Source organism: Rhineura floridana, chromosome 7 (assembly GCF_030035675.1).
Source record: "Rhineura floridana isolate rRhiFlo1 chromosome 7, rRhiFlo1.hap2, whole genome shotgun sequence".
NCBI lineage: Eukaryota > Metazoa > Chordata > Lepidosauria > Squamata > Rhineuridae > Rhineura > Rhineura floridana.
The window spans coordinates 70211705-70239175 of record NC_084486.1 but is presented as its reverse complement, the minus strand read 5'-3'; the positions used below and the strand labels follow the sequence as shown (position 1 = coordinate 70239175).

General features: G+C 39.2%; 1 protein-coding gene across 7 annotated transcripts in view; it reads left to right on the top strand.

Annotated features, from left to right (window-relative positions):
* Positions 1–27471, top strand: part of SLC18A2 (solute carrier family 18 member A2) — a 102503-nt gene that overhangs the window by 42849 nt on the left and 32183 nt on the right. For all 7 annotated transcript variants that reach the window (XM_061635877.1, XM_061635880.1, XM_061635878.1 and 4 more), the window contains exons 2-9: positions 685–834; positions 6087–6444; positions 13968–14026; positions 16319–16402; positions 16960–17052; positions 18124–18213; positions 18320–18363; positions 18458–18518. In XM_061635877.1, coding sequence (XP_061491861.1) covers positions 714–834; positions 6087–6444; positions 13968–14026; positions 16319–16402; positions 16960–17052; positions 18124–18213; positions 18320–18363; positions 18458–18518 — 910 coding nt within the window. In that variant the 5' untranslated portion in view covers positions 685–713. The remainder of the gene's footprint in view (positions 1–684; positions 835–6086; positions 6445–13967; positions 14027–16318; positions 16403–16959; positions 17053–18123; positions 18214–18319; positions 18364–18457; positions 18519–27471) is intronic.

Genomic DNA, 27471 nt, shown 5'->3' with positions numbered 1-27471 from the left:
TAAAAGCTAAACAGACCAGTTTTGAGAATGCAGAAAGGATACATATTCATTGGATACATGCTAACTGTTCATGGTGCTTGGATAATATTGTAAATGAAGATATAAGTGCTTGATGTTCTTTGCCTAGGTGAATATGAACAGAGGGATTAATTAATATAGAAGTGGAAATGAAAGCAGTTAGCTAGAGATGTCTTACATCTATACCAGTTCAGTCAATGCTCATATTTGAATGCATCTGTACTGCCTATATTTTAATATGCTTGAATGCTGGTGGACTTAGTTTCTAGTTCTATCTCCACCCCCTGCCACCATATTATACTTAATTAGACTTTGCATAGTTTTTTTGGAGTCAGTTCTATGAGAAGGGCAAACAATTTCTTCTATATAGTAAACTGGAATGGTAACACTGAAAGCAATGGTGGCTGGGAATAATCATTTATGATTTCATTCAAGAAAAACATTCATTTAGTTAGAGGCTATAAATAGGTCCTAAATGCCAAAGTAGCCATGTTGACCCCTCCCTATTATGCCCAAGAATGAAAGAGAACCAAACATTTCTTACATTTTAGTGGCGTACTGGGAACATTGGGAATGTTCTTCCTCAAGAAGACTGCCTTGAAAACAAAAAGGGATGCTGCTTTTTAATTTTGGATTTGTTTTAAAATATACTTTTTATATTTGTAGTTAAGCCATTACCCAAGGGAAACTAAATTATGGCTTGGAGTGAATTCACTGTCCTTAGCTGGCTCAGAGAGAGTCGGCAATCCCGGAAACTAATCTTGTTGATTGTCTTCATTGCTCTGCTCTTGGACAACATGCTGCTTACTGTAGTTGGTATGTAGTTTTTTTCATTCTATATAATATTTATTTATTTATATTTATTTATTTAACAACCATTCAAGAATGTTGGCTAAAATGGGTAAGATTGCTCTGAAATTGCAACTGATTTACTTATAATTAAAGCCAATAATTTGTAACATATTCTTTAACCATTTAAAATTTCCTATTACTATGTCTATTATGTTTTGCTTTTATGGATATTTGCAAAAACTGCTTTGGATAAAAGGTTATTCATAAGACCAAAACAACAATGTCAACAACTTTTAAAAATTATTTCTACAGCACTTTCCTTCCTCTGTGGTTTTGCAAACCAAAGTGGCAGAGAAGATAGGACTTGAGTTGTGTGTTTCCTTTTGATAGTTTGGACTTTTTCTGTCTTCATGAGATTATTTAGGTTTGTAAAGCCACAGCATTTAGTCATTGTAGATAATGAAAACAGTTACAGATGTATTTAATTGGGACAACTGCTTTTCTTTAATAAGCATTGGGTGGAGAAATAAAAACTACATCCATACCAGTGCAGGATGGTATTTGACTTCAGCAATGTATCATAAATATCAAAATACATTTAGGGGTTGACTTCACATACACTAAACCAATAGTGAAATCCCCTTAAATTAGTATGATCCTGGATTTGGTTGTCTGCTCATAGGAGCAAGTGTTACTATATAGGAATAACACGAGCTTCCTGTTTTGACTCAACTGTGGTGAGGTAATTGTTATTGGCCATTTGCTCATGTAGCCATTACTGAGATTTTATCTTCTGTAATGAAGCTGCAAAAAAGGGGGGACTGTTAGCACAATACAGTAAAGTGATGAACCTGAGAAAGCATTGCAAAAAATGAAATTGCTAATACACAGCAATGACCTCCCATTGATTCCATCAGATCTGATGAAGACAATCTAATTGTGTACAGTATTTATGTGTGTGTGTGTATATAAATTAGGGTGTATAAAACTAGATGGTTTTGAACACTTTTAAAAAGTGTGATACAAGCAACTTAAATACATTTAAATAAAACAAACATTTAAAAAAGCAATTAAAATGTAAATAAGTTTTTTTAAAAAAACATATTGTATTTATTCCTAAAAATAACCTGGTTTAAAATGAAATTTCAGTTTAATGCAAACATCTAAAAAGCACAATCTCTTAAAACTTTGGCTTGGATTGAATATAATGTGAAACAGTGTTTGTCCTAATCATAAACCCAGAATATAGCTCCAACTTCTAGATGTACAACAGGAAAAGCATGGGTTAGAGTTGTTTGTTTGCTTTGTTTCCTATCTGCTTAGTACTCAGCTTTATAAGTTCACTCCTATGTCCATTGGTCGTTGAAGCAGAGTAATGGCCCTAACTGTGGTTTGTCTGTGTATTAAGACATAACAACAAATCATAGTTAACATAAACTATGGTATGTAAACCAGCTTCAACTGTGATTTCAGATCCTGGTTTGTCAGCCCCAAATAAATGGTGGACAAACTCTGCTTCATGTATTAAAAAACAAAGCATGGTTTCATGTTAAGTCTGAATCCAGCATTGAATTAAAAGCTGGTTTTTGTCTTAAAGAATACATTGGGTGACTTTCAAGGTCAATAATTTTAAATGCAGTATAACAGCTCATGCATGTTGAATTTATTAATATTCAGACAATAATATCTAAACTCATGGGCGGCATTTGGATGTCATGATACACTATGGTTTATTGTGATGGAAACAAGCTTGGACTCAAGCTTGCCACTTCTCTTTTTGCATGACTGCAAGGTGAGATAAGAAGCTTTTACTTCAGTTTTGATTAACCACAGTTTAGTATTATGCCCTAACCTGTGATTAATTTCAGTTTATGGTTTATTGAAATAAGCCAGCTTCATAACTCATGGTATGAAGTTGGTGTGGTTTAAGCAAACCATAGTTAAGATTTTCTACAGTTTGTTGGGTTCAGACCAAATGGCAAGCTCTAATGAACAGAAGGGAAAGTTCTAAACTCCTCCTTATGGACACACTAGAGGAGGAAGGAGCATAAGAACATGAAGCTTTTTGCAGCATGTTTCCTTTAGGATAAACTATGGTTTAACATGTTGTCTGCATGTAGTCAGTGAAAGAGCATGAACATTTTCTTTCCACATCACTGAGTAATCCTCTAATGGCCAGTAACAAACAACATAGTAGGGTGAAGATGCTTTCCTTGCCTCCTGGCAGGTGAGTTGCTGTTGCTTACCAGGAGATGTAGAGATGTGAAGGTCTAGAAAAACTTGGGGGAACTCCCCTCCCCTTTTTTCAATTTTTCAGGAAAATCCCAAAGTGCTTTCTCGGGAAAAAAACTGGAAAAAACACCAGTCCACCCCCCTAAAACCTTTCTGTTCCCCCCCCGGCTTTCACATCTCTAGGGAGGGGGAGAGGGCTGAGGCAGCAAGGAGTACATAATGGTGCGAACACACCAGCAGGAGTACTTGATTGGCTCTTTAGTGCATTTGCACTGCATCAACCTTACCACTGCCTTGCCTCTCCTGGTAAGCAGTGACTCACCTGCTGGGAGTTCAGGTATGCATCTCTGCCTCACATGCTGTCTACTACTGCTTATGCCTTCCTTCTGAAAACTTCTGGGCAATTACCTGAATACTGCTCAGTTCAGATGCTATGCTAAAGTACCGTTTACAAAGCTTAACTGTGTGAAATGACAAACTGTAGTTTGTGATTGACTAGCAAACCAGAACATAAAACTATAGAATGAAGCAGGTTTGCCGTGATGTCCAAATTGACATAAATGATTTTGCTTTGTGCTTACAGAGACAACTACAGAAATCCTTAATGTCAAAGCTACAGAAAGCCTAAATGTTGCAATTGTTCCACTCTCTCTAGCAGATACAAATTCTGTAGTGCAAAAGTCATGTGGCCTATAGAACCAGAGGCTAATACTTGGCAGTATAAATATTCTGTTTAGTTGTAAACCTATATGTTTTAATTGGTATTGCAATCAATTAATATATAGGCTTATTAAGAAAATATATAAAGTAGAAAATTAGAAGAGTGCTTTATTCCAATCATTTAAATTGGGCTTTTTTCTTGGTGATTTAAATCCACCATGTTCTATACTAGGTTTCATCAACCTTACACATTCCTTTTTGTTATGCAAACTATAGTTTACCAAATTAAACTGAAATCCATAAATTACAGAGTTAATGCTCGTCTGTGTTTTTTGTATTTCCCACACCAACACTTGTACACAGCCTAGATTTCACTGTGCTACCTATATTAGATGTCATCGAAGAGATTTGCTTAAAAAAAATCAATACATTTTTCTTTCCACTTGAAAGTACCAAGTAACTATTTGAGTAGTTATTTGAATAACACCTTTTACAGCCTCACATCACTGGGATTGCTCTAACAGCAGCAGCACTGTGAGTGACGCTCTGAGGCATTAGTATTCCTATATGTTTGATGTTATATTCTTTCGAATATATTTTTTTGTCCTGAAATAGAAAAATATCATTTTATAAATATATTGCCATATCACTTGTTATTCAGTAATGTACATGCTGAAACCCTTTGATATCTCAGCAGAAAGATCTTCTGAATAAATATAATTGTTGCCACAATAAATAGATTCAGACATTTGCAAGACATGATGCACATAAATGACTGTTGATTTTGTCACGATTGTTTTGTGATGAAACATGCTGCCTCACCTGCTCCTATTATTTTGAGTTCTCATTTCATTCTTTATACATTAAGACAGTTAGGTTGCAATTAGGATTTTAAATCATATGCAAAATTTTACTCGTCCCTTTCACTTTTACCATTTTTGCTCTGTCTCCTAACAAAATTAGGAATGGCTTGTGCTTTTCACTTAGGATAACTGAATTGTAATATAATGTATTAGCATATCTTCCTTGAGTTAATTGACCTTTTGCTGTATATATTTATTACTGCTGATAAAATAATTTCAGCCAGTATACTAAATTCTGTGTGTTGGATCCAGAATAATTTAGTTGCATTTAGGTCCCATTGAGATGAGAAACTGCACCTGCTGAAATTCCGTCTTCTCCACAACTATTGCAGGATGCCTGTCCTCGTTCATATGGTCATCCTGTGTGCAGATAGAACTTTTGGGGTCCTCACATCTAATTTATGCAGATCTGTGTTGATTTCAGTATGTGTGTCAGAAGCTAAATGGGCAGGAAAAGGAACTAGGTAGTAATGGTTTGTGCAGGATTCTTCAGCTTTTTTTTAAAGGATGAACATGAAGAACTCTGGGAAAAGGCCTGTAGAAGTTGAATATACTATTCTTCTTAATGGATACTGAATAAAACTTGTACTGGTTTCCCCAACCTTCAGATGTTTTGGACTTCAACTGACTGGGGCTGATGGTAGTAATTGTCATCTGAAACATCTAGAGGGCGAGGTTGGACAAGGCTGTAGTGTATTAAAAACAATTCTTACATTGTGTTGCAGACAATAGGAATTAAGTGAGAGAGGGAAAAATAATTACTATTCAGTGTAAACATTTCTTATTTATATTTGTTCTCCACTCCTGCAATATCAGTGCTTCCTTTGCCTTAGCAAATGAAAGATGTAAGCGAAATTAAGGTGCAATTCTATGGACCACATTATGAAGGGGAAGTGTATGTGTGCCATTGCTTTAATTCTTGGCCTTAAATGGCTAGAAATCATTTTCTTGTAATTCATATCAAAGTACCAGTGGGGTCTGTGTGATATGCAGGTTAAAACTATTGGTTTGTGTGAGAACTAGAAATCAGTTTAGGCCTGGCTTCCACTCACAGTTTCCCGTTTGTCTGTACATTCCCAAGCCCTATCCATCTTACTTTTGATCCTAAGAATCATCCTACTTTTCTGTCCATCTTGTCTCCTCCCAGGGAGGGAGTGCATGTATTATCATGATGTTTGTTGATATGCTGTGTTTCCAAATTATGCTCAAAGTGGTTCAAAAGAACAGTAAATAAATCACAATAAATCTGTTCAACCAAAAACAGTCATAAATATATTGAACACTTCAAATAAATATGATATCATATCAACTTAGTAAGCTCACAAAAACATTAGCAAGGTTATGAGACAGCAATAAATTAGATAGACATGTGCTTTCTGACAAAAAGTTCTGTATAACCTGAAAGCATGCATAATCTTTATTCATATATTTTGATCCAGCAAAGATACAACCTTTGTGTTTATTTTGATGATGGCATTTGTATTACCCACTATATGATATTTGTTCTGTTTGCTTTTTCAGTGCCAATTATTCCCAGTTACTTATACAGCATTACACATCAAAAAAATGTAACAGAAATTCAAACTATTAGGCCGGAGACACCTTCATTAAACCTGAACAGCTTTCAAAATATCTTCTCCTACTATGATAACTCCACAATGGTTACTGGAAATGATTCTGAACGAACAAAGCCGGGAGATTTTTATCATGCTCAGACAGAGCAAATGGTGGTAAATATGACTAAGGCATCATCATCCTCTGACTGCCCGAAGGAAGACAAAGACCTGCTAAATGAAAATGTCCAAGTTGGTTTGTTGTTTGCTTCCAAAGCAACCGTGCAGCTCCTTACTAACCCTTTTATAGGGCCAATGACAAATAGGTATGCCTTTTCTCTTATATACCAAAATGGCATTTAATACTGATTTGTCAGTTTATATATCTGCATTTCAGACAGATTTTCTTTTAATTATTTGCATTGCATATATGTTTTCATTGCATAATGGACTGCTTTCACCAATATACACATTTGAATAGTAAATCTTCTTATAAGCCTGCAGTATTTTCTAAATAACGGGCTTCTGTGAAGTAGCTGTTGCTTACTTTAAATGATTTTAAAATTTCATTCCTCGAATGACATCTGTTTATGAATGCTTTTATAGAAAGACTGAACTTCATTTGAGCCAGGGTAAATACCAGCATGTGTGAACTAGAAATGAAATATATGACAGCAGTAGTTACAATTGTAAAATTGATATAGTCTTTAGAACATTTCCTTTTTAATTCCTATGACGGCAAAATATAGAATCATAAAACTGAAGAGCTTCTGAATGCAGTCTTGAATGGTTTGGATTTTCACATCTCTGTATTACAGGCAAACAGGCCACCTTCTTGTTTGGTTAATGAAAAGTGGTTTGGAAGTGTGGGAGTGAGGGACCAAGACTCTCAATTTGAATAGACAAAATTGCCCTCAGGCTAGGGGATGGAATCTGTATCACAGGTTATAGGCTTGCCAACACAGGATCAGAAATGGTTGCAGGCTGTGTGCCCATCTTAGTCTTAAGGTGGAATTTTATACTTCAGTGTGATGTTGAACAATTGATACAACAGACAACTGAAACTGAAAATTTATCATTTGAAAAAGGAAGTCAGTCAAGCAGACCAATCTTATCCTGCTATGCTATGGGGCCACTACAGTAGCATCATGACAGAGTTACATAGTCAGAATCCTGTGCTTTCCCAGCATCAAAGTCAAAAGTAGAAAGAAAAGCTAACAATATTGAGATCCACTCCCACAGAGGCCCTAGCAAGTGCTCTACATACTTATTATGGTGACATTTGCTGGTGACACCCCCACATTAGTCATGCATGAAAGGCACCAATTGACACAGAGCAATGGATGGAATGCCAGGATGATTTCCCACCCACACCTACTGCCGTGCACAATGCACCTTTCTTGTAAGAACTTCCCATGGACAGTCTCCTTTTTTTCCAGAGAAGGATTCAAGTCCTGGTGTGTAATACCAAGGATACCACACAACACAAAAAATATTGCATACAACACATATGTACTGATGTTCGTGTGAAACTTGTTTGATGGAAATATATAGTTCTGAAGCAAAGAATTTGAAATGAATGTGGGATGAAAAGAACCTGCCTTATTTTGTTTTTAGCCATTTGTTATCTGTTCAAAATCCCCATCATCAGGTTCCCCCTTTGTGCTCATAGTTTTATAGACCCTGATTAGACATTGTGAGTGGCATTACACCATATCACAAATATTGATATATGACTTATGTTCCCTTTAAACCATATTCTCAAATGTGGCAGTTATCTGGGGCTTTCCATTAACATCAGTGGGATTGTTTTTACTTATATCACCTCTGTAGTTGGTTTAATGTGGTGTAATGTTGTTGATGATGGGATTGATGTCTGAGTGAGTGTAGGATTTGGATTTAAGTTTCACTTCATCCTTATTTCACTCACTCCCCCTTCAACACTGGCAGTGTCCTTCAAGTGTAAGGGATACCACAGTGATGGTCCAAGATTAGTGTAAATTTAGTATACCAGTGTAAATTCATTATGCCTCCAGTACAGTTGGATTTACAGTCAGATCCTGTGCATATTTACTTGGAAGTAAGAGCACTATGTTCAGTTACGTATACTTCCAGGTAAGTGTGCACAGGATTGCACAAAGTGTAACCCTAATCCTAAACAGCTCTGGTAGTATAACTTTAGAAATATTTTAAATAAATAAAATAACTAATATATAAATAAACTTAAGAATAAGATCACTCGGCAAAACATGAATTCTTGATAATGAATTCTCCCAGTTCGTAATTGTGTTAGGCTGCAGTCCTAACTTCCCTATGCTAATACAAAAAGATAATTTTTGTGAAGCTGTATTTATTTATTTGTTCATTGCTTTCCACAACCAAAGAAGCCTTGAAGCAACTTACAAGTAATACCAAGGATCCCACACAGCAAACATATCCATTAAAAAAAGTACTACACATTAAAAGTGTTTATCCACAATAGTCAGTTATAAACCAAACATATCGTCCATTGCCCAACAACAGGATGAACACTAAATTAGCCCCCAAACCAAAGCATTATTTTTGCCCAAATGCCTGAAGAATAAAAATGTGTTTGCATGGTGCCAAAAAGATGACAATGTTGGTCCCAGGAGAGATTTTCTGGGGAAATGTTTGGCAGATAGGGGATAACATTGAAATAGTCTGTTCTCTCATTGTCATGCTCTTTCTTGGAGGGGAACACAGAAAAGGGCCTGAGATGATGGTCTTAGCGTCTGTGTAAATTGGTATGGGGAAAGTGTTCATTGAAGTATTAGGGACTGGGCCATATAAATCTTTATAGGCTGTCATTATTTGTAGCCTTTATATTAATAACTGATCTGTATGGAAGAAGACTAATGCTTGCAAAGCACTCTGAACATTCACATGTGCAATTTAAATGCTGTTGTTACTGCTGAATAAAACAACATTTATCGAAAATTATATTTTTAAAAAAGGGTTAACTTTTGCTTAGTCTGGTAGCCAGGTCCACAGAACATGGGGGACTGGCTCACCGTATGTGTGTGTCCACGCACTGCCATGTTGTGAAATTGTCCAATGTGCTGATAAGGGCAGCCAGATGAAAAAGAGAACCGGGCTCTTGCACCTTTTAGGTATAGTATAGAAGAGAAAATTTCAATAGGTGTAGCTTTCCTGCAATTGCAGTCAATAGGGCAGCAAACATGGGGTGGTATGTATCTGGCTTCTGGATGCCAAGCGTTGCTGCTGTTTACTGAGATAGGGAGGGGAAGGGAGCAAGGTAGGGCAGCTGCAGTGGTAGTGTGGCAACAGGAGGGTTGGATTGGCTCTGCTGCTCTGCCCATGCCTCTGTCACCCATGACTCCCCCCTCTCCCATCTTTTGATAAGTGGAAGTGATGTTTGGTGTCTGGAAGCCAAATATGCAACACTGCAACACCTTTGCTGCCCCACTGACTGCTACTGGCCGCATGACAAGCTGTACCTGCTTGTACACAACTTCCCTCTTCTATGCAACTATTAAAGATGGAGTCTTGTTTTTTTTTTCACTTGGCCACCCTATGTGCAGATAGAACTCTTGAGATCCTGACATCTAAACATGGTGTACTAGAAGCAGGTTCACATTGATCTTAATATGTGGACAGGAACCTAAATGGGCAGGACAAAAAGGAACAGTTCTTAGTAGTAGTGGAGGAGCCAATGTTGTGCAGAATTATCCAGCATTTTTTAATGAGAAAAAGCTCAGTGTAAGGAACCTGGGAGAGAGGACTGTAGTGAAATGTTGCCTTCTTTCTTTGATGCCTGAAATGGACCCCTGAGAATCCCATGCAGTTCCAGTGCCCTACAACATGGCATGCAAGGCTAGTGCAGAACAGTTTGTGCCAACCATCCTGTAAGATCATACATGAACCTAAACTGCTCCAGAAGCTGAAGCTTTTGCAGTACTCTGTGGCCAGATCCTTGGGTGGAGCACCTGGATGCACACATATTACACCTGTGCTGAGGAAACTGTACTGGCTGTTGATCACCTACTGGGCTATGTTCAAAGTATTGTTACTAACATAACAAGTTACCTGACAGACTGCCATTACCTGTATAGACCTATAAAATCAGGTTCATCTGGAAATCTTACTCATGGCACCACACCCAGAGTTTGGAAGTAACTAGTTGCAAAAAGCAAATTACTTGTAATTCATTGCTTTTTTGAGGAATGAGTGGTTAATTTCTTTACATTTTGATTGTAATAGAATGAGGAATAATTTTATTACTTTTGAGGAGTAATTGTAATGTTTCCAGCATTACTTTGGGACATTACTTGGGGGGGGGAAGCAAGGGAAGTTTTCTACTCCTCTGATCTGTGGATGAAAATTATGTGTCTCAAACTGGGCTGCCGTGCAGAATCACTCTTCCCTTTTGCTCTGTGGGTGGGTAGGAGGCGACAAGGGTGGAGGTGGAGAGCGAGACAGGGTGGAGTGGAGAAAACAATTGTTTAAAAAAATGGATGGCGGTGGAGAAGAATGGAGTGGTGGGAGAAAGGAGCTGGAGGGCAAGAACATGGATAGAGGAGGAGGAGGAGGAGGCAGCAGCAGAATGGAGATAAAGAACTGTGGAGGTGAAAGATGACAACGTGTTTGTGTGTGTGTTAATACTGTGTTTGCATTTGGTATGCAAAGCAGTCTCTGCTGCCCTCCACGGATACTTTGCTGCATTTTCAGTGTGTTAACATTTTTGCATCTCAGGGGAAAATGTTTGCTTGGGTGTGTGTCCCTTAGTCCGGGAAGTGGTTAAGTGAGAGAGAGGCTTGCTGGCTGAGTGTGTGTGTGTATGGGGTTGCACTTGGTTTGATGTGCAAAGATCGGAGTAGTGGCCTCTGCCTCCTTTCCTGCCTCCCTTACCAGATATCTTATGGATAAAAAGAGTTATTCTACTACCTGTGTGTGTGTGTGTGTGTGTGTTTATTTTTAACGTTGTTTTAGGCGACTGCAGCAGCCAAGGCCAGCACCTTCTGGGCACTCTAGGTTTTTTTAAAGTAACTGTAATTGTAGTTATTACTTTTGAGTAATGGTAAAGTAATCAATTCCTTTCAGAACAACTGTAATGGTAATGCATTCCTTTTTGGGGCCGTGTAACAGTAATTGTAATTTCTTCCTTTTTAAAAGTAATCTTCCAAGCTCTGACCACCCCTACAGAATATCACAGGGCAATGACCTGAATTTAGGCATTTTCCACCATTGGTCCTGCACCTTGGAATGCCCTTATCTCTGCCATATGTGAAGCATCATCCATCATTTGCTTCAGATATCTTGTAATAATGTATCTTGTCCAAGATTTCCCTGATCCATATGATTGTACCCTTTTATTACGGAATTTCTGCTTTTGTGATACTGCTCGTCTGATTTTATGTTGTATCTTTGTATAAGAGATTTTAAAATATCAAGTGGCTTAGAAGTGCTTTTAAATGTAAATAAATATGATGCAAGCAAAGTACATTTTTATTGAATGTTTTTGTAAATGGTACAACTGTGTGGTGGGTGAACAGTAAACTTAATTATTATGCTAAGAGTTTTGAAACAAAGTGATCTCTGAGCAGTAAAGCTAGGCTTGCACTTATAGACAACTTTGTGAAGCAGCTGTGCATGAAGGTCAATACCTGAAAGAATTGTTTTTTATGAAAATGAGCAACAGCGTTATGAAACCATTTTTATAATGTTAAAATATTGCATTAATAAGTAATGTGCATTCTCCCTGAACCAGTTTCTTCAATTTCTTTATAGAATTTAATTGTAGAATAAGATTACACATTTACAGTTTGTTCTGTATTTGATTAAAACTGATTTGCAGTGCAATCCTATGTTGATGCTTACTCAGAAGTAAGTTCCATTGAGGTAAATGGGAGTTACTTCCAGGTATACACATTCACTTGGGAGTAAAGTCCACTGAACTCAGTGGGACTTGCTTCCAAGTGAAATATATAGGATGTTACTATAAATACTCTAACTTTCAAGATGTTAATTTAATATTTATAAGATTTTCTTTAATATATACTGCACTGTATCTGGCTATTTTTATCTGACTATTTTTACATGTTGTTAACTTCTCCAAGGTTTTTGAATAGGCTGGGCTAAAAGTCTAAATTTGAAAAGGTCTGTGAAAGAACAGTGCATTTTAATAATACAGCATTCTTTTTATCGTGGTTCAGAAGTCGCCTTATGCTAAGAGAGAACAGTGGTCCATCTAGCTGAGTTTTTTCACTTGGTTTTTCACTTATACTAAGAGAGGCTTTAATGTGTACTTGTTATAGTAATGTTTTCCAACATCTAGCCAGTAGTATAGAGGCAGATTTAGAAGTGCAGGGTCCCTTCATGAGTCATGCCACGCCCCTCACAACCATGCCCCTTCTCAGCCTGTCATTCTCTCTCTCACACACACACTACTTGAGCAAACCCCTTCAGCAAGTAAGCACACCTGCAAGTGATGGGATCTGCAGATGCTGTGGATTCGATGCTGATCTTCTACCACCCCTGCCATCATGGAAAAGGAGGCAGGAGAGAGCCTTCTGGGCCAAACAATATAGTGGAGACCTCAGCAATAGCCTCTGCAGGGCTAGAGCACAGAGGGAGAACAGGAAGAGGAGGCACCATACCGTGGGGCAAGAGACAGACTGCAGGGTGGGGTGGGGGGTATCTGCCTAATTCTGATCCCTTTGTGGTCAGAATTAAGCAGATTTTTTGCCCATCCCAGCCTGCAGCCTGTCCTTGTCCCATAGTGTCACTTCCTGTTCCTCTTCTTCCTTAGTGGTCAGGCCCTGCTGGAGAGGCTGTTGTTGAGGCCTCCACTCTGTTGTTCAGCCCAGAGGGCCCTCCTGTCCTAACTTCTCTTTCTCCATGATGGTGATGGGTGGCAGATAGTAGGGGCTGGGAGGGGGCCACCTGAAAAAAAAGATGGCATTCCATCACATGCCAACAAGACTGCACACCTGCATGTAGCTCAATATTATCTATGCCAGGGTTAGCCAACATAGTCATGGTGTAAACATCAGCATGGTTCAAACACACCAGCAAAGCCAATCTGGCAATCCTACTGATGTGTATGCAGTGCACCACCCTTCCTACCATCTCCCCTTCCTGGTAAGCAGCAGCAACTCACCTGCCAGAAGGTCAGGTAAGTATCTCCACCCCGCCGCATGGTCCACTACTGATACTTGATAGAAATGTGTGCTGCCCTACCCTATTGCCAATAACTTTTAGTGCTCAGTGAGTGGTCAGATAGCACTTGATTCTTTAGTATTGGTTACAGTTAGGGCCTCCTGGAGAAAAATTTGATTCAAGTCGTGTGTAATGCTGACCCTATCTCATTCACAATTTCCAAAACAATATGTGAACCAAAACACAGCCATCCTTTGAAATTTGCACTTCTCCAAATTTCGCAATGCAATTCTCCAACCAAGTAATGTGTACAAAAATGCATATACTAGGTTTTCATATAAATGCCTTCAGTTAGGGAAAATTGTGTTGGGAAAATGTGAATGTAGGGGAAATATGGAAAAATAAAAATGTGTATGATAAGAGAAATTTGAACTAAAATGCTGATGAATTTTCATGAGGACTTTTGTAAAATTGCAAACTGATGTGGAAATGCGGAGAACCAAACTTAAGATTGGAAAAATGTGAAACTGCAAGAAATCGAAATTAACATATTCACGCATCCCTTGTTACAGCTAAGTAATCAGGGCCTAGAGAGGAGACCACTGGGAGGCCCATGTAACAATTATTTTTCTAAAGGAGCTTCTAAAATATATTAAGATACAGGAATGCATAAATAGTAAGCCAAACTATTGTTTGTTCTTTTTTCCAGAATAGGCTACCAGATCCCCATGTTTGCTGGCTTCTGCATCATGTTTGTCTCAACAATTAGTAAGTGCTTTCCCCAACCTGCCTATATCCCCAAGTATTATAGTGTGAGGGAGGGACAGATGGGAAACATACTCTTATGTTGCAGGACCTGTCAATCTCACAGCAATCACATATCCTATGTGATTCGAACTATGTCCAGAGAAATGGGACCCCCCTCTAGGATGAACACCTTAACGTGGTGAGGGGGTTTGAGAATGTTGAAGAAGCTGAGAGCAATGCCGTCAGGAATCTAGACCAAGAGGCTAGAAGAAAGGGGATCTCAGGGAATGCAGTAATTATCGAACTGTTGCCTTAATACCCCATGCAAGTAAAGTAATGCTCAAGATTCTACAACAAAGGCTCTTACCATACAGGGAGCGAGAAATGCCAGACATCCCAGCTGGATTTAGAAAGGGAAGAGGTACAAGAGATCATATCGCTAACATACATTGGCTAATGGAACGGACCAAGGAATTTCAGAATAAAATCACCCTGTGCCTATAGTTTACAGCAAAGCCTTTGACTGTGTAGATGATGAAAAACTATGGAATGCTTTAAAAGAAATGGGGGTGCCACAGCATCTGATCGTCCTGATGCGCAACCTATACTCTGGACAAGAGTCTACTGTAAGGACAGAATATGGACAGCATATGGACAGAATATGGAGAAATTGATTGGTTTCAGAATGGATGTGAGACGGGTGTATTTTATCACCCTATTTATTTAATCTATACGCAGAACATATCATACGGAAAGCGGGATTGGACCAAGATGAAGGAGGTGCGAAAATTGGAGGAAGAAATATCAATAACTTAAGATATGCAGATGATACCATACTACTAGCAGAAATCAGTAACGATTTGAAACGAATGCTGATGAGCGTTAAGGAAGAAAGCACAAAAGCAGGACTACAGCTGAATGTCAAAAAGACTAAAGTAATGACAACAGAAGATTTATGCAACTTTACAGTTGACAATGAGGACATTAAACTGTCAATGATTATCAATACCTTGGCACAGTCATTAACCAAAATGGAGACGGTCTAGAAATCAGAAGAAGGCTAGGACTGGGGAGGACAGCTATGAGAGAACTAGAAAAGGTCCTCAAATGCAAAGATGTATCACGGAACACTAAAGTCAGGATCATTCAGACCATGGTATTCATGATCTCTATGTACGAATGTGGAAGTTGGACAGAGAAAAAAGCGGATAAGAGAAAAATCAGCTCATTTGAAATGTGGTGTTGGAGGAGAGCTCTGCGCATACCATAGACTGCGAAAAAGACAAATAATTGGGTGTTAGAACAAATCAATTAGAAGAACTATCGCTAGAAGCTACAGTGATGAAGCTGAGGTTATCATATTTTGGACACATAATGAGAAGACATGGTTCACTAGAAAAGACAATAATGCTGGGAAAAACAGAAGGGAGTAGAAAAAGAGGAAGGCCAAACAAGAGATGGATTGATTCCATAAAGGAAGCCACAGACATGAATTTTCAAGATCTGAACAGGGTGGTTCACGACAGATGCTGTTGAAGGTTGCTGATTGAGAGGGTCACCATAAGTCGTCGTTGACTTGAAGGCACATAACAACAACAACAGCTAGTTTGAAGCAATCAATAGCAAACTGAGAAACTGTCCTCTTTATATAACCTAACTGTTCCACAAACAATATAGTGCAAACATGATCACTCCTTGCTCCATTTTTTTTTGTATGCTTGGATCCTAAAATGTTAGCTCATCTTGTCCAATCAAAAATATTGTATCTGAATTACTCTTTACCACCAGCATAGTCGGTGGGAAGAGAAGGCTGTTATTTCCACTTTCCCTTCTTTCCTTTGCCAGTCTGTAAGGAGCCACAGAAAATGAGTAGAGGAATCTCAGCGGATGACCCATCTACTCATTCATTAGAATGTCTCGTGTGTCTTCTCCCCATGGACGCTTGAATCTAGCTTGGATTTTCCTAGTGCTATTTTCAGCAAAGAACTTCTACTGGGGAGTTTGAACCATATCTGGGTTGGGGCACTTCCTGTGCTATTTTTCATGGTAAATGCCTTATGAAATGTCTGTACAACAGCATTAACGAAGAGGTCTCACAATGCTTGCTTTTGTGTATTGTTGTGTTACCAGGAGGCCTAGCCAGAGGAAAAACAAATATAAATGCAACAAGAGAAAATAATGTGGTTATCATTGAAAGTGTCATGACAGTCACAGAAAATGCTTGATTAAAATTTTGGTAATAGTAACAATGACTTTTAATTTTAAATCTAGTTCAATACAATTTTTTTTAATATGCTTCTCCCTTTCCCACAGTGTTTGCATTTTCAGAAAGCTACAAGTTACTATTTATAGCAAGATCCCTTCAAGGAGTAGGTTCTTCTTGTTCTTCTGTAGCTGGTAGGTACTAATATGTACTTGATTACTGATTGCTAGATTTTTCATTTTGAGCACCAACTATATTCTTGACTCTGTCTTGTGTATCATTTTAATAACTGATTAGTTCTTTAGGTAAAATTATTTTTACTTTTAATTTACTTTTATTTAATCACATAAATATTCTCCATCTTGAGACAAGTATAGCTTCTTCGTGTTCTTTACAAGTAACGTGCTAAAATAATCGGAAGACCCTGTGGTGTTTTGAGAATTATGACAGCATTTTATTTTGATTTTAAAAGTTTTAAAATTCAGTTTTATAGGTCAGATGGTATTAATACATTCTGTGGGATGTATTTTACTGCAGGTGTTCTAGACCCCTGGGATTCATTTTCATTCCGCTGTTCTATTTTCAAGAGGCACGCAAAGCCTACCTTTTGGGGTGTGGGAAGATATGAAGCCTGTTCTTGTGCTTCATATGAATATGACTGTTCATACCACTGTGCAATTTCCTTTCTGATTTCTTAACTGAGAACAAACAACATTAGCAACTTTCCCTTTTTTGTTTACTGCTTATGCAGGTATGGGTATGCTGGCCAGTGTGTATACTGATGATGAAGAAAGAGGCAATGCAATGGGGATTGCCTTGGGAGGCATGGCTATGGGGGTATTAGGTCAGTATGATGACATATTCATTGACACAATGTGCAGTTTTAGAAAAATCAATGTGTATCTCATACAGTGATGCTATTATGTCCCAAGTGCATAATAAAACCATGCTTTAGAAATTAAATGTGTATCTCTTTCATACTGATACCATTATGTACCTAAAGTACAGTAAATGCATGCTTCAGTTTTTTTAAATCATCAGTGGTTCATGGGGAGCAGAAACAATCCCCGTCCTGATGAATACAGTGCTGCCACCAGGAGAACACCACTACCTTTGATCCTTCATGAGCCACCACTGTGTCTAATAAATTAATATAAATTTCTCTGTTATGATATATATTGGAGAAGATATACATATGACACTGTAACTTTTAATTCTTTCAGATGTATATAATTTAATCTGAGTTTTTTGCCTCAAGATTGTTCATTTCTGCTAGGTGTAAAATAATACAATTATTAATATACAGACATTTCTTTGTTCTCTCTTATAATTCATTTTAGTGGCATAGATAACAATTATGCTGCCTATTTTAACTTCAGAGGATTTGCAAGTGTTAAGGACAATGCTCACTACACATTTCTGAATTTCTAACACGTGGTTTTCTCTCTGTAAATACAATATATGCCTGGGATCTTCAAGGGTATGCTCAGTCCTAATTTCATTTAAGGCAGGCATTTTTATTGACTGTCTTGTGGATAACAACTACGTGTTGCAATATTTCTGCAGTAACCTTTATGCTCTTTGCTTAAACGTTTTTTCACTGGCCATCCAGGAAAAAATTCTGGCTTGCTTTATGCAAGAAAGCAATACCCTTAACGTCACTGCAACTTTTCTCTAATGCAAGTGTGGAGAACCTTTGGTCCTCCGATGTTGCTGAACTACAACTCCCATCAGGAACACATTTGCCCTAGTGGATTAAGAGATTTATATAAATAAATCTAAATACCAAATAGATTGGTTTTAATCCATAAATAATTACTGTTAAATATTATCGGTGGTTTTGCCATTAGTTTTAATATGATCCAAAACAAGACCAAGAAAATTGACTCTGTAAATGATAACTTTTCTCTCATAGTGGGCCCACCTTTTGGAAGTGTCATGTATGAATTTGTTGGGAAGGCAGCACCTTTCCTGGTGTTAGCAGCATTAGCTCTTTTAGATGGTGGTAAGTGAAATTCTTATATCTTTGACCGGACCAATGGCTTTTAATTGTGACATTGTAACCATCATTATTGAAAAACACCCCTAAAGTATGATATCTTTTCCTGTAGCAATACAGTTGCTAATTCTACAACCATCTAGGATACAACCAGAAGTAAGTACCAGAAAATGAAATTATTCAACTTTGTTTTAAAAAAATGTATGCTTTTATTACACTTTTCCTAATCTTGAGACTTATCTATTGATAGAGTCAGAAAGGAGCATCACTGTTAACACTCTTGAGGGACCCATACATCATAATTGCTGCAGGTATTTACAATTATTACATCATTGCATTTTTAAATTGTGCCCACTTCTGTTCTAACATAATCTAAATATTTTTGTTGTGACATTTGTTAAATGGAAGCCGTACAGTACAAGTAATGAATTCTTGTCTGAATCCTCTTCAGAATACAGATGTAGGAGAGTACTATATTTGTTCTTGGTGCACTTCCATTTCATGCTCTGTGTGTGTGCGTGTGCATGTGTGTGTGGTGAGAGAGAGAGAGGTGATAATGCTCTAGTGTGAACAGTTATTGAAGGACGTCTATGGGTAACAGAGCAGCAATTATATAAAATCGCTCTTATGTCATAACATAATTATGCTTTAGCAGAAGCTGGCAGCTAAAGAATTGGCTGGTTAGTTCAAATTGCCAAAATGCAGCCCCTCTGTTCCCTGTTTTTGGCTCTTGTGTTAGGGTTGATGGCTCAGAATACTGCAGTAGCAGTAGAAACTACAACTGGCAGAATATCCTGCCAGCAAGGCCAGCCATAGGATACATAGTGCCCTGATTGAGGAGTGCTTATGTTCTTATAATTTGCAGGACCACTCAGAGGGTTTATGTTGGCAGCCCTGCTGCTGGCCCCTACAAGGGCCCATGCATTCTCTGTGGCGGCCCCTAAATTGTGGAACTTCCTCTCCACCAAACTGTGTCTGTCAATGTCACTGTACAGTTTTAGGCGAATGCTGAAGATACACCTCTTTACCCTGGCCGTTGACACCTGAGACATGTATTTTTAGGACCCACCCTATTTTGGGATTTTAGGTTGTTTATAAATTGTTTTAAATGTTATATTTCAACATTGTGGTACCCTGACCTGGGACCTTTGGGTGAAGGGTGGGTAACAGATAATGATAATGATGATAGGTGTACAAAGCTGGGGGCCACATGTGAGAATTATTGCCTGTAGCTTCTCCTTGGCCTGGGATCAAGCAGAATGACAGATGTGCTTAATTTTTTCTTACATGGAGACAGGAAAATAGAGATCAGATTGGCTTTTCCTGAGTACCTCCTCCAAATTCCAAGCCCCTTCTGACAGAGCTTCTTTTTGCTTCTTGGGAATTGGCCTCATAGGTCTTCTGGTTCTGGCCTGCTTATGGCCTTCTCCACTTCTCACTCAGGAATAGGGTTTTCAGGTCTCCAGTTTTTCCTTGGAGACTCCAGTTTTTGGGGGTCCTCTCCAGGTCTCCGGGTGAGTCACTTTAATCTCCAGTTTCTTAGCTTTCATTTTTTAAAAAATTACGTTTCTATGTGGTCTGGTTCAAGAGATGCACACCAAAATGTCAGCCACCCCCTGCAACTTCCATTAGAAGCTGGCTGCTCTAATCCCCACCCTTTCAGGTTTTTAGCCAGTAAGTGAAATCAGGGTTATGATTGACAAGAGTTTCACTAACTTCCAGAAAAGAGCTAGAACCCATTGCAAATCTTGAAAACAGTTTCCATTTCCTGTTTGTCTGCACATCAGAAGTTGATTGAGTGTATAATATGTTATACTTTTCTAATTATAAGGACTGAGATCTATAATAGATGGTCAATAAACAGACATAGGATTGAACAGATAAATATTTTTAAATACCTGGGTGTGGTCTTTCGGGCAAATGGAAGCCGGAAAGCTCAAGTAGAGTACCCAGACAGCCCAAAGGTGTGCTTCTGCTATACTAAATTTTATCTGCACTAGAGAAGGATTTTATGTACCATCAGCAATAAAGTTGCTTGAAACCAAATCATTAACCCAGCTTCTATATGGAGCATAAATCAGACCTTATTTTAAGGTTTTAAGCCTCTGAAAGTAGTACAATCCAAATTTTTGAGGGCTGTCTTCCAAGTACCTCACTGTGTTCCAAACCTTGCTTTACAACTGGAGGTTGGCTTCCAGAATGTCGAAACTAGGGCCTGGCTCGCCACCTTTAACTTCTGGCGGAAACTAATCTTTTTTCCAATTGATTTAGCTCCACTAACATTACAGGATGAGTTCCAGTCAATATGGAAGCAAACCTTCCCTCAAAAACTCCGGTTATATGGACTCTCCTTGGGTTATCTTATCTCCCAAGGATATGATACGGCTAGAATTATTCTGAGGCAACCTATTGCTGATGTTGAATGCCAATATGATCTGAGCTTAACCTCCAACTACACGTCAATCGACACAGCACTCCAGCCTTATAAACTTGCAAACTACCTTTTTGTACTCTCGGTTCAAAGACATCGCAGAGCTTTCACAATGGCACATTTTAATGTCCTCCCTTTAGCAGTTATGGAGGGAAGATATAAAAAAATCCCTTACCATAACTGTAAGTGCCCTTGTGGCTCTGGAGAGGTGGAAATGGTGACCCATGTTCTGATTTACATAGAACTCTAATTGAACCTCTCCTTCTGAAACCCCCAGAATGATCAGAGGCATTCTGTACTTCTTTACTCCTTTCTTACCAAAATATATTTATTACTTTTAGTGTTGCCAAATTTTGTGCTGCAGCGAATAAAACTCACTAGGAACTGACACTAGCCATCTTGTAACCTTTTCTTTTTTCTTTTCCCTCTTGGAACTTTATAATCTTATGTCTTAACCAGATGTGTTTTGCAGGGGGGACATGTTGGGTCTTCATCCCGTTACTTTTTCACAGCTGCCCACCTGCCAGCCCCCTCCAATCTACTACCCCCACACACATACCAGGGTGAAGGAGGAGGCAGGAGGGGAGAGGGCTCCCCTGCCAAACCATACAGCAGAGGTTTCTGCAAAGCTTCTGCGAGCAAGTGGAGGAGGAAAAGGAAGAGGAGGTGCAACACTGCGGGGCAAGAGACTGGCTGCTGGCAGAAGCCCATGAAAAATCTGCTTAATTCCAATGTGGGTTTGGAACTAAGCAGATATTCTCCCACCCCAGCCTACAACCTGTCTCTTGCCCCACAGTGTGGCTCTTCGTTTTCCTCCTCCCTGGGCTAGCACTCATGGATGTGCTGGGGGTGTCATGCCTCCTTCTCCTCCGTGATAGTGGGGGTGGCAGGTCTGTAGTGGCACAGTGTGAATGTATGTATGTGAGGGACAGAGGTGGTGTGAAGGGAACCTGCATTAGAAAGAAGTTTATGTGGGAAAGTGGTGGCGAGGATGACGGAGGGTGAGAGAAGGAGTTTACACAGGGGGCAGTTGCAACCCCAGGAATGATTATTTGGACTTCAGATGACCCAGCCTAGAAAGGAATTGGATGTTGTGCTTGCTTCTTGGGTTTTTTACACCCTACCAGAGGTGATGGATCAGTTCAGGTTTCAGAAGAGGAGGAAGGGCACATTAGTAGCAAAGCATTCAAAAGGGATGAGGAATCCTGCCCTTTCTCTCTCGTTCTTAAAAAAATAAGCTTTGGAAGCTTGTGAGATCTTCCTGCCTTCTCCCCCTTCTTATTACCTCCCCCCCTTCACTGCTTCTGAAAGTATTCCTGAGGCAAAGCATTATAATTTGCAAACACAGAAGGAAAAGGGTTGGGTGCTTCTTGCCTTGTTCTGTTATTCAAGCGACAGATTATTCAAAGCAATATCTACCGTTCTCTGACAAATTCTGCCCAGACAAAATTGGTTTCCCTCTCCCTCTCTCTCTCTCTCACACACACACTCACTCACTCACCCACTCACTCACTCTCTCTCTCTCTCTTTCACACACACACAATCAGGATGCAATCCAATACAAGCTTACCTGGGAGTAAGCTCAATTGAACCCAATGGAAGCTTACTTCTGAGTAGACATGTATTGGATTGCAGCCTTAATCTGCTCCCTGTTGGGAATGGATGCTACTGCTGTGGGAGGAGCATACGAGGAAGCAATTTTCTAAGCTAGGAAAATAGCAAAACTGAGATGTTAAAGCTAAGTTGGTTTACTTGGGAGTAAGCATCATTGATCACAGTGGGGCTTGCTTATGAGTAAACATACAAATAATTGGGTTCCATGACACCATAGCAGATTTATTTTGATAAACTAGGTTGTTAATTTCTTTCTTTGGCTGGATTGTATAACAAGATTAGAGACAAGAAGAATGATAGTTAAACAATTCATGTGAGTTAAGGTCATTTTATTTTTCTAGGTACATAACCTTGGGGTGGAGAAGGCATGGAAGGATTTTTCAACAAATGAGCTTCTAAAACCACAAAAATTCCTTGATGAAAACAGGATTTAAATGGGGAAGGGCCATAGCTGAGTGGCAGAGCATCTGCTTTCCATGCAGAAGATCCCAGGTTGAAGTCCTGGCATCTTCAGGTAGGGCTGGGAGAGACTCTTACCTGAAACCCTGGATTGCTGCTTGCACAGTGTATACTGTGCAAGATGGACCCAGGGTCTGACTTGGTGTAAGACAATTTCCTGTCTTCCTATCTATCTTTTTAAACTTCCTAAACTTCTTTCTTTAATAAACTGAGAAAGTTGTCTACAAACAAGAAAAATAAAAGTTACCTGTAGTAGTCGCATCTGACACAAGCAGGCTAGCCTAAGAAGTCTGTGACCAAAAAAGCCTATTGCCGTGTAGGGTAGTTTGTCAGAGACTTGACAAAATTCTTATTTGCTATCTATATGAAATTGCAAAAATGCAGGTTGTGAAGTACTTGCAGGCCACAATGGCAGTAAACCCCATTGAATTCAGTAGGGCTTACTTTTGAGTAGACATGATTAGGATTGTGCTGTAAATCGATGGGACTTCTAAGTGAACATAGCAAAGGGTTGTGTTATAAATCTTTCCCTCTCCAATCCTTTTTTTTTTAAATTAACTACGCAGGACTGACTTAGAATTATTATTAGAATTAGAATTTATTACCTGCCCTTCACCCAAAGCTTTTATTTGGTAGGAAACTAATAGTGATTTTTAAAAAAAATGTTTTGCAATGACCAACTGGTTTTGACAATAAACTATTATATGGGGTGTATGTATTTTTACATCTGCAGTGTGTGTGTATATGGAATCTTTCCAACAACCCTGTGAGGTAGGGTTGGAAACCAAGGCAGCTTTCAACGAGAAGTAAATCAATTTAAAATCCAGTAACCATAAAACAAAGATAAACACTTTCAAAACAACTTAAAAGTGGCATGATGCTGAATTTTGGGTTGGATGAGTGAAGTTCCTTATCACTTGACGTTGCAGTCCTGTGCATGCTTCCCTCTTTGAATACATTGGGATATATTGTTGCTTCCTCCCTGCTAAAACAAGATCAGCACAGCACATTTCTTGTTTCTGTTATCTGGGCTGATTGCAGGAGTTGCCACCACTCACTATGTGCTCAGAGGCACGTTACCAAATTCTTCCAAGCTACACAGGAAGTGGATTGGACTGTGAAAGCCAACCAAATTGTGTTTCCATTTTTACCAATTTGCAGGGCAGTCCAATATCTCAGAGAGGAGGTCAGGTCTCCTGCTTCCCTGGTGCATTCATTATAGCTGCCCAATTTCCCTGCTTTTTAAAGTTTGATAGAAATATCTGCTGGTTTATAGGTACATTCTTAAACTGCAAGGGTTTTTTTTGCCTATTCATGAATTTCTCTGATTTTTAATCTGGGAGGTAAGAAATGGAATCCTGTGCAAGTTTGCTTAGAATGGATTGATCATTTGCATGCTTATTGAGTTCAGTGGGATATACTCCTCTGCAATCATGCTTAGCATAGGTGAAACTGACCATGGGGAGGAGGAGAAGAGGGAGGAAAGGAGAGCTGGAGTGGGCAGGGGTTGAAGAAGAGGGGAGAGGGGAGGGAGAGGAAACAGAGGGAAGGAGAGGAGAGAGGGAGGGGAACAGCAGGGTTGATCATTTGCATGCTTACTGAGTTGAATGGGATTTACTCCCATGCAATCATGCTTAGCATAGGTGAAACTGACTACAGGAGAGGAGGAGGGGTAGATGGGAGAGGAGAAGAAAGGAGGGGGCGGGAGAGGGGATTGGAAGGGGAGGCTGAGAGGACAGTACAGGAAAGGAGAGGGGCAGGAGGGAGGGGATAGGAGGGACAAAGAGAGAAGGGTAGGTTTGATCATTCGCATGCTTATTGAGTTCAGTGGGATTTACTCCTGTGCAATCATGGTTAGAATATGTAAAACTGACCATGGGGGAGGAGCAGAAGGGGAAAGGGAGAGGAGGAGGAAGGGAGGGGAGAGGGAGGGGATTGGAAGGGGAGGGATGGAAGATCCAAAGTAAGGTGGAGGAAAGAGGCAAGAGGGAGGGGATAAGAGGAGAGGAGGACAGGTTTGATCATTTCAGTGCTTTTTGAGTTCAGTGGGATTTACTCCTGTACAATCGAACTTAGGATAGGTGAAACTGACCTGTGGGGATTTGAACCATAGTCTCCCAGGTCATAGTCCAACTCCTTAACCACTACACCACACTGGCTGTAAAATATATTAAAATAAAACACCATGAAAACTCATTAAAACAAAACATCTTTTTTTAAAAAAAGCTTTAAAAACTTCTTAAAAAGTAGTTCTAATACAGATGCAGATTAGGATATGGTCTCTACTTGAAAGGCTTGTTGAAAGAGGAAAGTCTTCAGTAGGTGTTGAAAAGATAACAGAGATGGTGCCTGACTAATACTTAAGGGGAGGGGATTCCAATGGGTAGGTGCCACAACACTAAAGTTTTGCTTCCTATCTTGTCCAGAACGGACCTCTTGATTGTTGCTGTGTGTTTGTGCTACTAAATTTGTTTAAAGCAGCACAGCAGCAGCAGAGAGTAACAGTGGATGTTGAAATGCGAATGTGTACCAGCTTGTGCGTGAGTTTACGTAAGAAAGCAGGCTTTTACCCTGCATCAGGATCACTGAGACTTGAGACTTAGTAAAAATAAGAAAAGCTACTTTATTTATCCCCGTTTACAATGCACACCTTAACGTGGTGAGGGGGTTTGAGAATGCTGACGAAGCTGAGAGCAATGCCGTCAGGAGTCTAGACCAAGAGGCTAGACTCCTAGCAGGGGCACCAAGGCAGAATGGTCAAAGCTGAGACTAAGATGCATCCAGACTCAGAGGAAGGCAATGGTAAACCACCTCTGAATACCTCTTACCATGAAAACCCTTTGAACAGAGTATCCAAAATGCAACATGAGATAGTGCTGGAAGATGAGACCCCCAGGTCAGAAGGCACTCACTGAGCTACTGGGGAAGAACAAAGGACAAATACGAGTAGCGCTGTGACTAATGACGCAGCTGGGTCAGAGCCAAAAGGAAGCCCAGAGGCTGATGTGCACAGATGTGAAATGAGAGTCCGGAGTTGTACGACGAACACAATAGGAACGTGGAATGTGAGAAGCATGAACCAGGGAAAGTTAGAAATTGTCAGGCAAGAAATGGAGCATATCAACATTACAATACTTGGCGTGAGTGAATTAAAATGGACAGGTATGGGATATTTTCAATCAGGCAACTACAAAATATTTTATGCAGGAAATGAGAAATCAAGAAGAAACGGGGTTGCTTTAATAGTGAGGACTGATGTCGCAAAAGCAATTAAAAGCTACAATGCAAGGTCTGAGCGAGTGATATCAATGAGATTAAATGGGAAACCTATTAACATAACCATCATCCAAGTCTACGCTCGAACATCAAACGCAGAAGAAGAAGAATTGGAGAGATTTTACACAAGTACAGGAGGAAATTGATCACACAAGACATGCTGATAATCATGGGAGACTGGAATGCAAAAGTAGGGAACAGAGAAGATCTAGGAACTGTGGGGAAATGGAGCTTAGGAGACAGAAATGAAGCAGGAGAAAGACTTATTGAATTCTGTGAAGCCAATAATTTGTTTCTTGCCAACAAATGCTTTGAGCAACCAAAAAGACGACTGTACATGTGGACATCACCAGATGGTCAATATAGGAATAAAATTGATTATATAATTGGAAACAGAAGATGGAGAAGTTCCATACTTTGTGCAAAAACAAGACCAGGAGCAGACTGCGGTACAGATCATGAACTGGTCGTATCAAAAATCAGAGTAAAGCTAAAGAAGAAGAACAAAGCTATCATAATGCCAAAATACAATTTAAATAACATCCCAGAAGAATATAAAGATCAAATAAGGAACAAGTTTGAGGCTTTAAACTTAGTTGACAGAGAACCAGAAAAACTATGGAGTGAAGTAAGAGACACTATCAGAATGCAAAAAGACAATACCTCTAGTTAAAAGGAGAGAAAGGCCTCAATGGATGACTGAAGAAACTCTTAAAATGGTTAAAGAGAGAAGGATAGCAAAAGCAAAAGGAGATAGAAACACAGTTAGAACCCTAAATGCAACTGTACAACGACTAGTACGTAGGGACAAAGAAAACTATTACAATAGTTATTATATAGAAATAGAAGAGGACAACAAAAAGGGTAGAACAAGAGCCCAATTCCAAAAGATTAGAGAAATGAAAGGGAAAGTTCAAGCACAAGTAGAGATGTTGAATAATCAACAGGGGAACACACTGACTGACCGAGATGAAAGAAAAGGAAGATGGAAGCAATACACTGAAGAACTCTATAAAAGAGATGCAAGGATGACAGATTCATTCATGGAGGAACAGTATAATGAAGAACCAGAAATTTTAGAATGTGAGGTGAAAGCTGCTCTTAAAACACTTGGAAGAAACAAATCACCAGGAACAGATGGCATACCAATAGAGTTGCTACAAGCTACTGAGACTGAATCTGTCCAGATTTTGACAAAATTCTGTCAAGAAATATGGAAAACTAAACAATGGCCCACAGACTGGAAGCGTTCCATATACATCCCAATTCAGAAGAAAGGGGATCCCAGGGAATGCAGTAATTATCAAACTATTGCCTTAATATCCCATGCAAATAAAGTAATGCTCAAGATTCTACAACAAAGGCTCTTACCATATATGGAGCGAGAAATGCCAGACGTCCAAGCTGGATTTAGAAAGGGAAGAGGTACCAGAGATCATATTGCAAACATACGTTGGATAACGGAACGGAGCAAGGAATTTCAG